The 15618-nt window shown below is 41.6% G+C and overlaps 1 protein-coding gene across 4 annotated transcripts in view; it reads right to left on the bottom strand.

The window, feature by feature from the left end:
- LOC127643015 (MAP kinase-activated protein kinase 5) overlaps positions 1-15618 on the bottom strand; it is a 226065-nt gene that overhangs the window by 144375 nt on the left and 66072 nt on the right. For 3 of the 4 annotated variants that reach the window (XM_052125531.1, XM_052125532.1, XM_052125534.1), the window contains exons 6-9: positions 13710-13799; positions 13404-13499; positions 9398-9478; positions 5949-6136 (exon numbers count right to left, since the gene is read on the bottom strand). In XM_052125531.1, coding sequence (XP_051981491.1) covers positions 5949-6136; positions 9398-9478; positions 13404-13499; positions 13710-13799 — 455 coding nt within the window. Of the gene's footprint in view, positions 1-5948; positions 6137-9397; positions 9479-13403; positions 13500-13709; positions 13800-15189; positions 15227-15618 lie in introns of all 4 variants that reach the window. The other variant, XM_052125535.1, reaches the window with a different exon arrangement.

Raw genomic sequence — 15618 nt, forward strand, 5'->3', positions numbered from 1 at the left:
TTGAGAACACAGACCATTTTGGCGCATGAGTCTTCTCGTGGAAGGGGCTCTAGCGTGTATGATGGTGTTTATTACTCCTTCTGGCAGAGCGGCGGGTAGTCGTTGATCACCCGCATGCAGCGCCAGCGCTCTGGGTGGGGATGCCAGATTGTGCCATGAGCTTGAGAGAGGAGATCTGCTCTCACTGGGATGGGCCACGGCGCTGTCAGTGACAGCTGCGTAAGCTCCGGGAACCATGTCTGATTCTCCCAACGCGGGGCTATGAGGAGCACCGAGTGGCCGTTTCCCTGATCCTCTGCATTACCTGTGGCAATAGCGAGGCGGGAGGGAAGGCGTAAAGCGGGCGTCTGGGCCAGTCCTGGGCCAGCGCGTCCTCGCTTTCGAGAAAAATACTGGGCAGTGAGAGTTCTCTTTGGACGCAAAGAGGTCTATCTCTGCTCTGCCGAATAGGTGCCATAGCGTCTGGACTGTTTGGCGTGCAGGGACCATTCCCTGGAGGAATATTGTCTCTGGACAGTCTGTCGGGCCGTCGTTCAGGTGGCCTGGCACGTGCGTCGCCCTCAGCGGCGCAGGTGGCACTGGGACCAACTCAGTATGCGTTTTGTCAGATGGAAGAGGTTCCTGGATCTGACACCGCCCTGGCGGTTTAGGTAGGATACCACAGATCTGTTGTCGAGCGGACCAGGGCGTGGTGACCCTGAATGACCGGGAGAAAGCGCCGCGGCGTACTCGACCGCTATCATTTCCAGACAATTTATGTGAAGGAGCTTTTCCTGAACTGACCATAGGCGAAAACCGGAGAGCCCTCGCGGACCGCGCCCCAACCCGTGTTGGGCGCGTCTGTCGAGATGACTTTCGGCGAGATACAGCTCCCATTGTCACTCCCGCTGATACCATTCGGCCACTGTCCAGGGCTGCAGAGCTGATATGCAGGTCTGAGTCACCTTGATGGGCTGGCGGCCTGTGGCCCAAGCCCGGCGAGACGCGGGTGTTTAGCCAATGCTGAAGCGGGCGCATGTGCAGTAAACCCAGCTGAAGTACTGCTGCGGCTGAGGCCATGTAACCTAGCACTCTCTGGAATTTCTTCAGAGGCGTGAGGCTGTTCATCTGAAAAGATGCGGCTAGTCAGCTGAACACGGCGTCTGGCGCTGTGTAGATAAGCGAGCCGTCATTGCCACGGAGTCTAGTTCTATTCCCAGGAAGGAAATGGTCTGACTGGGCTGTAGTGAGCTCTTGGTCCAATTGACTGCAAGACCCAAACTGTTCAGATGGCTGAGGAGAACTGCTCTGTGAGACAGAAGCTCCATATGTGACTGAGCCATAATCAGCCAGTCGTCCAAATAGTTCAGAATTCGCAAACCCTGACTCCGCAGGGAGTGCGAGTGCCGCATCCATGCGCTTCGTGAAAGTACGGGTGCTAAGGACAGGCGAGCGGAAGGACGGTGTATTGATAAACCTGGCCGTCGGCGAATCTCAAGAATGGCCTGTGACGGGGATTTATCTGAATCTGAAAGTATGCATCTTTCAGATCGAGAGAAATAAACCAGTCCCCTGGCGCACATCGTGAGGAGTTTCCTGATTGTAAGCATTTTGAGCGGTCTTTTTGCAAGCACCTTGTTCAAAACCCTGAGATCTAATATGGGTCTGAGGCCGCCGTCTTTCTTGGGAACAAGAAAATAACGGCTGTAAAGCCCGACTTCGCTCAGAGAGGGTGGCACTTTTTCTATGGCCCTTTTGCACAGAAGGCTTGCTATTTCTGAGCGAAGCATGCACGCTGCTTCCGTGTTCACAGTGGTTTCGAGCAGCTCTGAAGCGAGGGCGGCGATCGAACTGTAGCAAATAGCCCTGTTGTATTGTGCTTAACACCCACTTGGATATCCCTGGAATAGCTTCCCACGCTTTGAAGCGTAGCGCTAGAGGGTGAATGGCCAATTCGCTCTGATTGCCGCACACAGAGCTGAACAAAATGTGTGGCGCGTTTAGTGTGTTCATGCATGATTGCTCGCGAGACAGCATGAACAGGCTGTTTTGTGAGTGACTTCCGATTGGAATGAATGGGGAAAGAGTCACATCTGTTACGTGATGCGCAAGCATAGTCATGGGCACGGGACTTACACACAGAGGAATGGTTGCTGGCCGTGTAACAGAGCGGGCAGAGAATGGGCGCGCGCACGCATTTGTGGGCGCATTTATTGACTCTAGCGCTCGAGCGGTTCAGTAACAGCTTTATGAGGCGTGCTCTGATAGGGACACGGGATGTGTTATGCTTGTGTGTAGGGCGAACACTGGGTTGTGGGCACTTTTTCTACACATAAGACATGTTTGCTCTTTACAAGATTTATTTGGGTCGCCGTGAAAACGGCGTTTGAGTGCTGAGCAAGCGGGCAGTGTCACCGGCTTGTTGGCTGCTAAATTCACCACTGTAGTAGCCTGAGAGAAGGGGACTGACAGGGGTAAAGCTTTGACAGTGGTCCGGCCGCGGCGGACTGAGCCGTCGTTTGTTCAACACAGTTAGGAAGACTTCGGCTGCTTTCGGGTTTCAGCGTTACCTTAGATCGAGGCCCGCGGGGAGGCGGTCTGCGGCGGCTGTCTGAGCCTGATCGAGGGCGACGCCCTGTCGACGCTGAGAAGTCTGAGATTGTTGAACTGGGCGCTGTGAAGAGGCTGCGTGCAGGAGGCTGATCACGTGAGCGGCCTGCAGAGGAGCTAGCGACGCGCGGCAGGAAGAGGTTCATGGCTTGGGTGGCTTTCTGGACTTCTGAGAAGCGGTCAACAATGCCACTCACCGCGGAGCCGAAGAGACCGGTTGGAGAGAGCGGTGCGTTGAGGAACGTGGAGCGCTCTGCTTCTCCCATGTCGGCTAGTGTTAGCCATAAGTGTCTCTCGGTCACAGTCAGCGAGGCCATGCACTTCCCTAGAGCTTGGGCTGCAGCTTTGGTAGCCTGAAGGGCGAGGTCTGTCGCGCCAGTAGATCAGTAACAGCCTCTGGGTGCCTGCCTTTCTCATCCCACTCCGAAGAAGGTCTGCTTGTAGGATCTGTAAAACGGCCATTGAGTGCAGAGCAGATGCGGCTTGGCCGGCGGCGGAATAGGCGCGGCCAACATAGGCGGAAGTCGCTCTGCAGGCCTTAGACGGGAGCACAGGCTTGGAACGCCATCTCGCGGAGGGCGGACAAAGGTGTGCTGCTACCGAGTCCTCGACCGGGGATGGAGGAGTAGCCTCTTCAGTGGCGCCGTCCACCGACGCGGAGAGGTGGAGACGTGTGAACGGGTCCTGGCTGAAAACGGGCGTTCCACGACTTTGCAAGCTCCGTATGTAATTCGGAAGGAAGGGAGCGGCCCGGCCGCGGGTGTAGAGCGGCGATGGCTTTGAAGAAAGCAGCCGTCGAGTCTGTTGGGTGCCTGCTCAGGGGCGGTGACCACTCGAGCCCGAGGCGGTCGACGGCCTGTGTGAGGAGGCGTGTTAACTCCCCTCGACTCGGGCGCGGGTCCTGCTGGATTCCTGGGCTGAGGAGGAGGCTTGGGAGCCTGTCCACTCCTCGCTGTCGAGCCATGATGGAACAGCAGCCCTTATCCTCCGCTCGTCATCCGAGATGGCAGCAGTGCGGCCGCCGGGCGGCAACTGCGCTGGCGTCCGGGGCGGGGAGGGTGAAAGCGATGCTCGAGGGAGAGGCTCCGGCGAGGCAGTCGCTTCAACCACAGTTTCCGGCAGCCTTTGTGAGCGGCGCTTCTTCCTGCGCTGCTGAGGGTAAGGCGGCGCGGTGTTTCTGCTTTGACCGCTGCAGTCGAGCCCGCAGGGTCGACATCGGTAGCTCCTCGCAGAATCGCATCCGCCCTCAGTGAGGGCGAGCTCTGCGTGCCCCAGTCCCAGGCAGAGAGCGCCAGATGATGTGGCGGTCTCCTGTGCTGAGAAGGGCGACATGAGGCGCAAGTGGAGCGAGGCATCTTGAAAAAGACGCTCGTACTCTTTTGTGAATAGTTCGTGAGAACTAGCTTGCTTAATAAAAGGATACGCCGTCGGATGGCGTAGCTTCGCAGGATGGCTGAAGGTGGCTGAGACGGCCGGCTTCTTCTAGCGCTGTCCACGCTTGCTAGATGCCCCTCAAACTGCGACGCTGGCTTCCAGGTCAGCGACGCGGAGAGCTTCGCTGAAGAGATGAAAATCAGGGTTCCAGCCTACTGAACTACGCTTATATGCACTCTAGTCACGCCCTTTTGGCGGGCTTTGATGCAGTGAGCGCTGGACGCCTCTCATTGGATGCGAGTTCGCCCAAGCTCGTCTATAGGCTGCAGCAGTTGCCGCAGAGCAACCTATGAGCTCGCTAGCTAGCCCGCTCAAGGTCTGCAGCTGCCGCACTGCGTTGACAATGGATACAAAAATTAAGGATAATTTTTTGGCTTCAATATCTCAGAAAAGATGAATCTTTCCCGTAGCGTAAGCTAGCTTACGCAATACGAGAGAACCTCTCGTAAGAGAACAATAGTGATGACTTGCCTTTGGCAAGCACCACTAATAAGTATGTGAGATTACAATAGTGATGCTTTGCAAGCACCACTAATAATAAGTATGTGAGATTACAATAGTGATGCTTTGCAAGCACCACTAATAATAATAAGTATGGCGAATAACAATAGTGATGCCTTGCCTTTGGCAAGCACCACTAATAATAAGTATGTGAGATTACAATAGTGATGCTTTGCAAGCACCACTAATTATAATAACAAGTATGACGAATAACAATAGTGATGCCTTGCCTTTGGCAAGCACCACTAATAAATGTTAAATAATCCTACAGTTAAATACTTATTTTACTGTATAAATATAAAAATATAAACACAGAATTTGTATTAATTTTTTTTCTCCCCAATTTGGAACGCCCAATTCCCAATGCATTTTAAGTCCTCATGGTGGCGTGACTTGCCTCAATCCGGGTTATATTAGTTTTGTATGTTAACATAATAGCCAAAAATATGTTGGAAATATGTGAATGAGGGAAACGTTAAACAGTGTAGCGATCAGGCAAATATGTAATTACTGAATCAAGTAATTATTAAATCATGCTTTTTTGACATTGTAAAAAATATTTCCAAATGAACTGATACGGTGTTGAATAAATATTTGAATATAATTGGATTTCATTAAATTGATAAATCAGCGCCAACTGGGGGCAGAAATTGGATTATTGGCAGGTACCCTTTAGTCCCTTCTGGTAGATGCTGGATCTACACCTTGTGATGGCAAAAAGCATTCCCTTTTGATGGTCATTCAAAACAGACATTCTCAAATTTAAATGGTTCTCAAAAACGTGAAAATAACTTATATTTTCCCCTATTTGCTGCCGTTGATCAGTCACATGACACCCAATCCCGGAACTGCACACACATAAGCAAAGATGGCAGCCTCCAGCTCACATACTTCTGGGTACTGCTCTAATCAAGCAGACCTCATTTTATTGAATAGGAAAGCAGAAGGATATCTTTCTCCAGGTATTTTACTCATTGGTGCCAGATCCCAGACCAACAAATATTAGTTGATGCTATTATAATTTTATTGTAACAGCCCACATTATATAATTATTCATATTGAATTTATTGATTAAATTGAAGTATTTGAGTCATTTAATAAGGTAAGAAGAAATTGTCCTTAGAAAGTTAATAAAAGCCCCTGAAAATCAATTCCAGGGGACAAATATTGCCTCCTAATGGAAAAGTTAATTTCTAACAGTGGTCTACACCATTAAAGACACAACAGTAACTCAATTTGATCTAGTTATCATCACTTTTTATGTGTTTTTAAACTCAGTTCAACTAACCAATAATTTATTTCTTAATCATATCTTTTAATTTATTTTCCAACAGTTGAGATATGATTGTCTCACTCAAACCTTATTAACACAAAATTAGAAGAAATGATGTGCCAATACAACATCCAAATGAAAGGGCACTCACTTGCGTACAATGTCCTTGGCCATTTCAGATATTTGACTCCACTCCTCTTCAGGAAAGTCAAAGCTGCCAGTCATGATTTTTTTGCGCATGTCTTTTGGGATAGTACGGCTGTGGTGCTTGGAGTAAAATGGAGGATATCCACACAGCATCACATAAATGATCACACCCAAGGACCACAGGTCACAGCTCTAGGGAGAGGTTAATAAAAACGAGTAATAATATATTGCCTTCACACCTAGCAAGCTAAACACCATAATAAAGTAAAAAATGAATGCATAGCAAGTATAGAATTCAATAATTACATAACGCTGTACCATTACACTGTATTTCTAACAGAGAAAACTACATGCTTTTTTAACTGGAACAGGTAAATCTATTGCAGTGTAAAAACACATTAAAGTTAGCACCAATGCATATTAAGATAATCACTAGTGGTCGAACCATATAGACTTTTTAATGGCCAATGCTGATGCCGATATCCAAAGAGCTGTGTGGCCGATATAATGCTGATATATCACACAATTTAATATAGTAAGTAACATACATAAAATTGGGCCAAGCACCAAAGGTGCAAAGGAACCAATTGAATCTGTTAGTTTTCTTATTGTTATTTTTCTTTTTTCTGGATGGGACAGCAGTCCATAGAAAAATATGTTTGAAAATGATATAACGGCACCTATTTGTACCTATTTATTTGAGGGGGCACCAAGGTCAGTCACCACAACCCTGGTATAAATCACTGGACACAGTATCACCTTTTTAATATAACAATTACATTAACAACTGTTTGTCAATAAATGCAAGAATGTTGCATACACAGCATGAGAGGTTGTGCAAAAGGTGCCAGCACAAATGCAATGATGCCCACAACTGCTTCAGCTGAACAGAGTGAAAACATGCAGCCTTTTTCTGAATGAGGCATTTACTGTTAATATTATATTCAGTGGGGGCCCAGGGTAGCTCAGTGATAAAGACCTGGCTACCACCCCTGTAGTTCGCTAGTTCAAATCCCAGGGCATGCTGAGTGACTCCAGCCAGGTCTTCAAAGCAACCAAATTGGCTTAAATTACTTCAAGATTGAGTTATTTCTCCATAAGATAGTTTAACCACAAACAGAACTCAGCCAAGATGTGAAATTGATCACTCTTCACTATTCTCTATAGTGATTGCCAAACAATGGACTACACAGGAAACAGGGCAATCACTGATATATTATAGATCAGTGGGAGCGATCAATCAGATCAGACTGTGCTTAAGGGAATGGATAAATAAAAGCTAGATTAAAGTTATATCAGTGAGATGGTCAATGACATCCAGCAGCCCCGAAAAAACTTGCAGTGTGTGCTGTATGCAGAGAGAAAGTCTCGTGAACACAAGGCACTGCTGCTTCGAGCCATTCAGCTGCCCACTGCTTTTCTCCTATTGAAAATACGGAACCATGTAAAACAGCCTTTTGTTACTTAAAGTTTTTATAATGAGATAAGCCGCTGCTTTCTTTAAACATGAGGAAAAGAGTGTAAAGACATCCAAAACCTTTTCAACATTTCAGCAACAAAGTACAGTCAAATCAAATAAAGTAAAATCAAACAAAAACAAACATAATCTATATTAGAATATATAAAAGCAGTGATTGACTGTTGGTGGCTGTTGGTACTCAATCTTCCCCGTGAGCGCAATCTCTGAAATAGCCATTGGACGTAGCGTATAGCAGAACATATGTGACTTGGTTGGATTTGGACTGACGAAATTTAGTCATATGAATAAAGATTCCTAACACATACATTTTACATGCAATAATCATTTAATCTAATTATCAAAGGTACAAATATTCAAATACTCTTGGCTCAAAAAGGGGGCACGTACCTCTTCAGTTTGAATTGGTATGACTATTGTTTATGATTTGGCACACTGATAGAGGACACTCTCAAATACAAATTACCCAAATTTGGGGTCACTTAACCTAAACCCTCTGATGGCACCAACTGTTCATATTTGCACACACGTTTCGGCCTAAAATGTAGTGAGACACTCACTACATTTTCCACCATTTAGAATTTTTAGAAAAAAAACTCCTACAGTGTATCTCTGATTTGCTTTAAAGTTTGCATATATCATCTAGAGACACTCATGACAAAAGTTATGGAATTAATGATGAAGATCAAACCATTTTCATATACCGCATCACAGTTGTCACATTGTCTTTTTTGTTTGGCTAATACCTTCTGAATAGTTTGGCCTAATATCATGAGACTGATCACTATAGATTCCTTGGGGCAGACAGAGTCGAATGATACCCAATTTTCTAATGTCTGCTATATTGGGCATCAGCCGTTTTGAATTTTGTCTCAAACTGCTGTATTTTAGAAATACTGATGTATCATTGAGGACAGTGCCACATAATTGTCAAAACATATAATCTTATAACTTTTTATTAATTAAAAAGCACATGTGAAGCGCTTTTATTTTGAAGTTGATATCCAGCATGCAGCAATCTCCTGACAGCTTTTAGTTAACACAGCCCAGATCACTTGCTTGGAGTGTCACAGACTGACCCTAATGCAACATTCGTGAGTCAAAGGAACAGAGTTTTGATCCAGGTTATAAAACATGGTATCTGGTTATTTGCAGACGGTATATGAAAGAAGTTTTAATGATATTTGCCTTTATATTATTAGACAAGACAGGTAAAAGTTACAGGGAACTGTTAAGATAGAGAGAATGAAACACGTGAGCACTTTAAACGTCATGAGCTCCGACATGTTTGTTGCAGCTCTGAAGCACAAGACAGTTTAAATGAGACTTAATTTAAACTGTCAAAATCGGTTTTGTACACCGATCTGTTATTGTAGTAACACAATGGCACTTAACAACAAAATTAATTATGATTGTTCGTTTACATTTCTCATATAGTATTGAATTACATCATCAAATACGCCCCCTTCCAACATTTAAGTAAAACACTTCTGGTTCTAATATTGTCCACGTGCATCGACATCATCACTTGATGCATGCTGATAGTGTTTAAAAAACGGCAAGAATTAAAGACATTTAACTCTCTAGAATCATGTCATTATTTCCTCTGTGGATAGGTGCTGGACATTGAATGTTTACATGTGGGAAAGAGCAATTGAGAAGATGGCCACATTAGTGCCACCTCAAAGGTATTTTACAAACACTAAATAATATAACTAAATGTTTCTTCTTAAAGATTTTGGTCAACTTTACTTACTGAAACAAATGCTTTAATCTGTACAAATGCTTTCTTTAGCTCACTTCATTAACAGTGTTAAAAAGACAAGAGAATTAAAAAAAAAAAAAAAAAAAAAAAAAAACTGGCTCCTTGCGTAAATTTTCTTTTATATTTATTGTCCTTGTATGCATTCACAGATTTAAAAATTCACACGCTGATTTAAAAAAAATTATCATAAATTCAGCAACATAAGGAATACCTTGTTGTATGTGTAAGGGGTGGGTGAGGTAGGTATAATTCCAGACTTTTCTTTCTGGTGCCGTCTTTGGGCCTCCAGCACCTATTAAAGAAGATGAGTTCACATTTCATAAAGTCTCAATAACATTTTTTTTTTTTTTAAAGTTAAAGATTAAGTTTGTCATCATGACCTGCTATGAACTGCTATTCGTCACCTGAAAAACAAGATCTTCAGTTCATCTGAAAAGTTCTTTACTTTATAGACAAATAATTTTTTATGTTTCAATATAGCACTTTGAAAATCCCCGCCCCCAAACTGGTCATATCATACACTATCAGTAAAACGTTCAAACAGGTGCGTAGGAACTATTATAACTATAACTAACAAATTAACTACCCAAGACAAGATGTAAGCAAACAGAGAAGACATATTTGACTCTTTTAATTTAAAACTGTTTAACAGATCTTTTTCACTGAAACACTGAATGACCAATAATGTCTAATGTACAATCACCAGCCAAAAAAATAAGAGCACAAACATCTGGGATTTCTTTCATAGTCATATGTGTGACAACAATTATCTAATGCATACATCTAAACAATAACATTGTTCTTTGACTTTTCAATATTTTGAATATTGAATATTGAATTTAGTGTAATGGCAATGTGTGGCATATCTATTGAAAAAAAAAAATGGTATATAATGGTAATATATATATATATATATATATACACACACACAGTATCTCACAAAAGTGACTACACCCTTCACATTTTTGTATCTTTGTAAATATCTTTTCATGTGACAACACTGAAGAAATTACACTTTGCAACAATGTAAAGTAGTGAGTGAACAGCTTGTATGACAGTGTAAATTTGCTGTCCCCTCAAAATAACTCAACACACAGCCATTCATGTCTAAACCGCTGGCAATAAAAGTGAGTACACCCCTAAGTGAAAATGTCCAAATTGGGCCCAATTAGCCATTTTCCCTCCCCGGTGTCATGTGACTCGTTAGTGTTACAAGGTCTCAGGTGTGAATGGGGAGCAGGTGTGTTAAATTTTTGTTATTATTCTCACACTCCCTCATACTGGCCAATGGATGTTCAACATGGCACCTCATGGCAAAGAACTCCCTGAGGATCTGAAAAAAAGAATTGTTGCTCTACATAAAGATGGCCTAGGCTATAAGAAGATTGCCAAGACCCTGACACTGAGCTGCAGCACGGTGGCTAAGACCATACAGCTTTTTAACAGGACAGGTTCCACTCAGAACAGGCCTCGCCATGGTCAGCCAAAGAAGTTGAGTGCACGTGCTCAGCATCATATCCAGAGGTTGTCTTTGGGAAATAGAAGTATGAGTGCTGCAAGCATTGCTGCAGAGGTTGAAGGGGTGGTGGGTCAGCCTGTCAGTGCTCAGACCATACGGAGTGTCATGGTCTGGGGCTGCATGAGTGCTGCCGGCACTGGGGAGCTACAGTTCATTGAGGGAACCATGAATGCCAACATGTACTGTGATATACTGAAGCAGAGCATGATCCCCTCCCTTCGGAGACTGGGCCACAGGGCAGTATTCCAGCATGATAACGACCCCAAACACACCTCCAAGTTGACCACTGCCTTGCTAAAGAAGCTGAGGGTGAAGGTGAGGAATGGCCAAGCATGTCTCCAGACCTAAACCCTATTGAACATCTGTGGGGCATCCTCAAATGGAAGGTGGAGGAACACAAGGTCTCTAACATCTACCAGCTCCGTGATGTCGTCATGGAGGAGTGGAAGGGGACTCCAGTGGCAACATGTGAAGCTCTAGTGAACTCCATGCCCAAGAGGGTTAAAGCAGTGCTGGAAAATAATGGTGGCCACACAAAATATTGACACTTTGGGCCCAATTTTGACATTTTCACTTAGGGGTGTACTCACTTTTGTTGCCAACGGTTCAGACATTAATGGCTGTGTGTTGAGTTATTTTGAGGGGACAGAGTTATACAAGCTGTACACTCACTACTTTACATTGCAGCAAAGTGTAATTTCTTCAGTTTTGTCACATGAAAAGATATAATGAAATATTTACAAAAATGTGAGGGGTGTACTCACTTTTGTGAGATACTGTGTGTGTGTGTGTGTGTGTATATATATATATATATATATATATATATATATATATATATATATATACACACACACACACACACACACACACACACACACACACATATCATTGACCAAGTCAATAGTGTTAAAAGAGAGGTGGCACAAGCTTCTGAAATTGTTAAGGTAAGATGATGATATTTAACACGGACACTTTTTTTTTTTTGTGCTTTCATTCTTTGGTTTGTGGCTGACTGGACCAATGTTTGAAATGTTTGACAGTCATTAAATTATATGATAATTCTTTTGTTTAATATGAAAATTTTCATTCATGCACAATTTCTACATTTTATTATTATAATTATTGTTAATTTTATTTAGAAAATTAAAAATGAAGATGTTACTTAAAAGTTCAGCTGATATGCTTTCTTTCAAATGATTTCACATACTCTTAAAAACAAACTATATTCTAAAAAAAATTACAAAATAATTTAAAACTGTCAACTTTTAAAATTGTTAAAAGCACTATACAAATAAATATGACTTGAACCATATTGTGTAGAGAGGCCGACACCATGTCCTAACCAAACACGACGCTACGCCGCAACATGTAATTAAATATATAAAATATACCTTTTCCATGTTAATCAGAGTTTTTGTCCTAACCAGCTGCGAAGCAAGACGGGCTTTCTATTTTTGAAATGTCACGACAGGCAGCACAGTCAACAAATGGGTCTAAAATTATTCTTATTATAGTATATTAAAGCTGGCATCTCACTAGCAGGTTTACTGAATGTTATGCTTGAGGTCTCGCTCTCTTCAGCCAGAGCTCTGTCACATACAAACCGGTTCAGAATGACAGTGGGGAGACACAACAGGATTACTGTGTGAGCATAAACAATCATAACAGACTGAATAAGTATGCGATTCATAACGTAACTTTCCCCTGTGTATGCGTGATTGTGTATTTAGCCCCTCTGGGCTTGCCGTAGAAAGTTTTACGGAGCTTATGTGAGAAAATGAGTTGCGTTCAACAAACAGACATTTTGTTCCGTCTGTAATCGCTCTGTTTTCTACATTTTATTGTCATTTATCCTAATTTTAGTGTATTGATATTGCAGTGTTGTATCACGCCTCGTGTGGACAAAGAGATTGCTTGTCACTGGAATCTTATTGCGTCGTGTCTGGTTAGGACAGATCTTTCCTATGCCCCTGCCTAGATTACAGCTCTGCACAGTCTGGGCAAGTGGACATTCTCTCAATCAAATTCATGAGGTGATTCCTGGGATGCTTTTTAAAGAGTTTTATGAAGATAAAGAGTTTTATCATACATTGTTCCCATTGTTGTTGGGTGGTATTCATTTACTATGCATTCCAACTCATTCAATAAAACAAAAAACAAAGAAAATTTTTTATTAAAATTTTACTTTTAAAAAGAAATCATACAACAGCATAGTTTGTTTAAAGATATACAAAACAAATGCATACAAAACAAATGCATACGTCACAAGATTAAAATATTTTTAAGATCGTAATAAAATATAAATTCAGTGAAGTGTGTCCAAAATTTGAAAACATACGTGTTTTTCCCTGAAGTCCATTTATAATGTTTGTCAAAGTTTCTTACACAAAATAACAAAATAAAAATATTTTAGTTATGACAATTTTCTTCTCTCGCCTTGACTGATTAAACAGGCTAATTTTTAGCTTTCCACACCTTTAAGACATTTAAATACATGGTGTTGTTGATGTGTAAATGAGGGCACACACGTGTTAATATCTGTATTAATGTTTTCTTTCAATTTAATTAACTGATATCTTTTTAGGCAAGGGAAAAAGTTTTGAGATCTGAAAGTATGTTTACTTGTGTATGTACAATTGTTTCATTTCAAAAGATCAAGGAACATATAGAGCACTTTAGAAAGTCAATGAGGTCTTACCTGGGGTGCTACATAGTAAGGTGTGAACTGTGGCGTCATTAAATCACCTTGGTCAATTTTGGCAAATCCAAAATCACAAAGTTTTACAGGGGCATCCTGATGGGGCAAATAGATACACAAGAAACATGATGTAATAAAATAATAATGAAAAATTGCCTTTAGATTATTAAAATAAAATTTGCTTAATTCAGAAAGATCAAATTTTTAACCAACTTGATTTGTAACCCACTGTATGAACCCTGTAATTTTAAAAGAACCTGAAATGGGTTTAAGGGGAAAAAATATTACATAGGTTTCAAATCTCACCAGTGAATTATCCTTGAAGAGTAGATTTTCTGGTTTCAAATCTCGATGTGCAATATTTAACGAATGACAGTTTTGCAAAGCCAGACTTATCTGTAAAAATGACAGAAATTGTCAATTATATATATGCTGTATATATAAATGTGTAATGGATTTCCTACAGCCCTGTTTACATGACTTTTCTAGTACACAGGTGCTACACTTGACAGAAGCAGCTGTGGGAAAGATCAAGTGACATCAATGTTAATCTTCTGTTATGTTTTCTATTAAAGATATATTGTATGTGGAAAATATATAGAATGTAAGTGATAAAGACATTTTTAATGATTCCTCATTGAGATGTGGACAATTAACACTATGTATATAACAGCATGCTCAAATGTCACCATATTGCTTAATTAACATGGTCAGTTATTATATCCAAGAATTCATAGCATTAATAGATTCAAACAATAATGTGAATAACATGAAACTTACTTATTCTTTTACTTAGACACTAATAATACAATTCTGTACAAACTCGTACAACAGAAAATAAGTTTGTTAGAAAGCTCAATGACTTTTCCTAAACATTTTGTGTTTACTTGTTTTTCCAGGCCTGGAAAACAGTAAAATATATATTTTTTAAAAACTTGATTTTTCCATGTTTCTATGATTGTATGAACACTGTTCATTTAATAAATATTTAATCCATCTTATCTATGTGATATATACAGCTTCTCTCACTCGCCTGTGCATCCTTGTGTATGAGCCAGGGAGCACGTTTATGCTTGTCAGTCATCCATGATTTTTATAACAGATAATTCCAACTGTTACAGCCAGACAGCCATGTAAAACTTTTAAGAGAGCGAGAGAGATGTGTTGAATCACTTGTTCTAGCCCAAAAAAACCACAACTCAAAAAATGTTGTGCGTTATGTAAAAAGAAGGGAACAATGGAATATATCTTATCTACACTAGCACAATCTTTTATTTTTAATGGGAATGACAACGAGGCTGTGAGGGATAGACTTCAATGGCGCAAACGGTATAAAGCTGTATAAAGCTCCAGGATCACATCTGATTTTCCACAACAAGATGACGCTAGCCCATGACTAAGAATGTAAAAGTTTCATAGTTTTACGATATCTTGGTTTTAATACCGTTTAATACCAACTGTTTTCATACCATTGACATCTTCTCATTTACATTTGCATGTATAAAAAGTCAGGTTTCTTCGGAACTTTTCTAGAATCCAAATCAGTTCAATTAGAATTTGCTACATTTACACAGGATAACATGAACTTGACATGATAAAATAAATCTCTAAATTGTGACTCATTTTACATTCAATTATTTAAATTTTAAAGGCAGTACAAAAACAAGTCAGAGCCTGAAACTTTATTTCCCTCACTGAAGCAGTTGAAGTGTGCGATGTGGGAATACACTGGGTATTATAAAGGGAAAGTTCACCCAAAAATGTAAATTTGTCATCATTTACTCACCCTCATGTCATCCCAGATTTGTATGACTTTCTTACTTCTGCAGAAGACAAATAAAGATTAGAAGAATACCTCAGTTCTGTTTGTCCTCACAATGCAATTGAATGGTGGCCAGAACTTTGAATCTCCAAAAATGAGGAGTCACGTGATGCTGTGCGAGTGTAGGCTGCTTAAGTGGAGAGTTCCAATTCACTCTGCAACAATTATTCTTTTAATTAATATTTACCGGCGAGAAATGAAATAGTTTTGATTGTTAAATTGTGATGGGAGTGTAGGATTGTGCTGGAATGATCCATGATGGCGGCGCGGTAGCACCCAGTGGCCACTCCGGATCCAAAATGGTGCTATTTTTGTCACTTAGCCCAACTTTTAAGGCACATGGACATTGGAGCAACATGACACGTGGCGCAGGTGGAAGGGCATCCAGGCCAT

This window comes from Xyrauchen texanus, chromosome 4 (genome assembly GCF_025860055.1).
Source record: "Xyrauchen texanus isolate HMW12.3.18 chromosome 4, RBS_HiC_50CHRs, whole genome shotgun sequence".
Taxonomy (NCBI): domain Eukaryota; kingdom Metazoa; phylum Chordata; class Actinopteri; order Cypriniformes; family Catostomidae; genus Xyrauchen; species Xyrauchen texanus.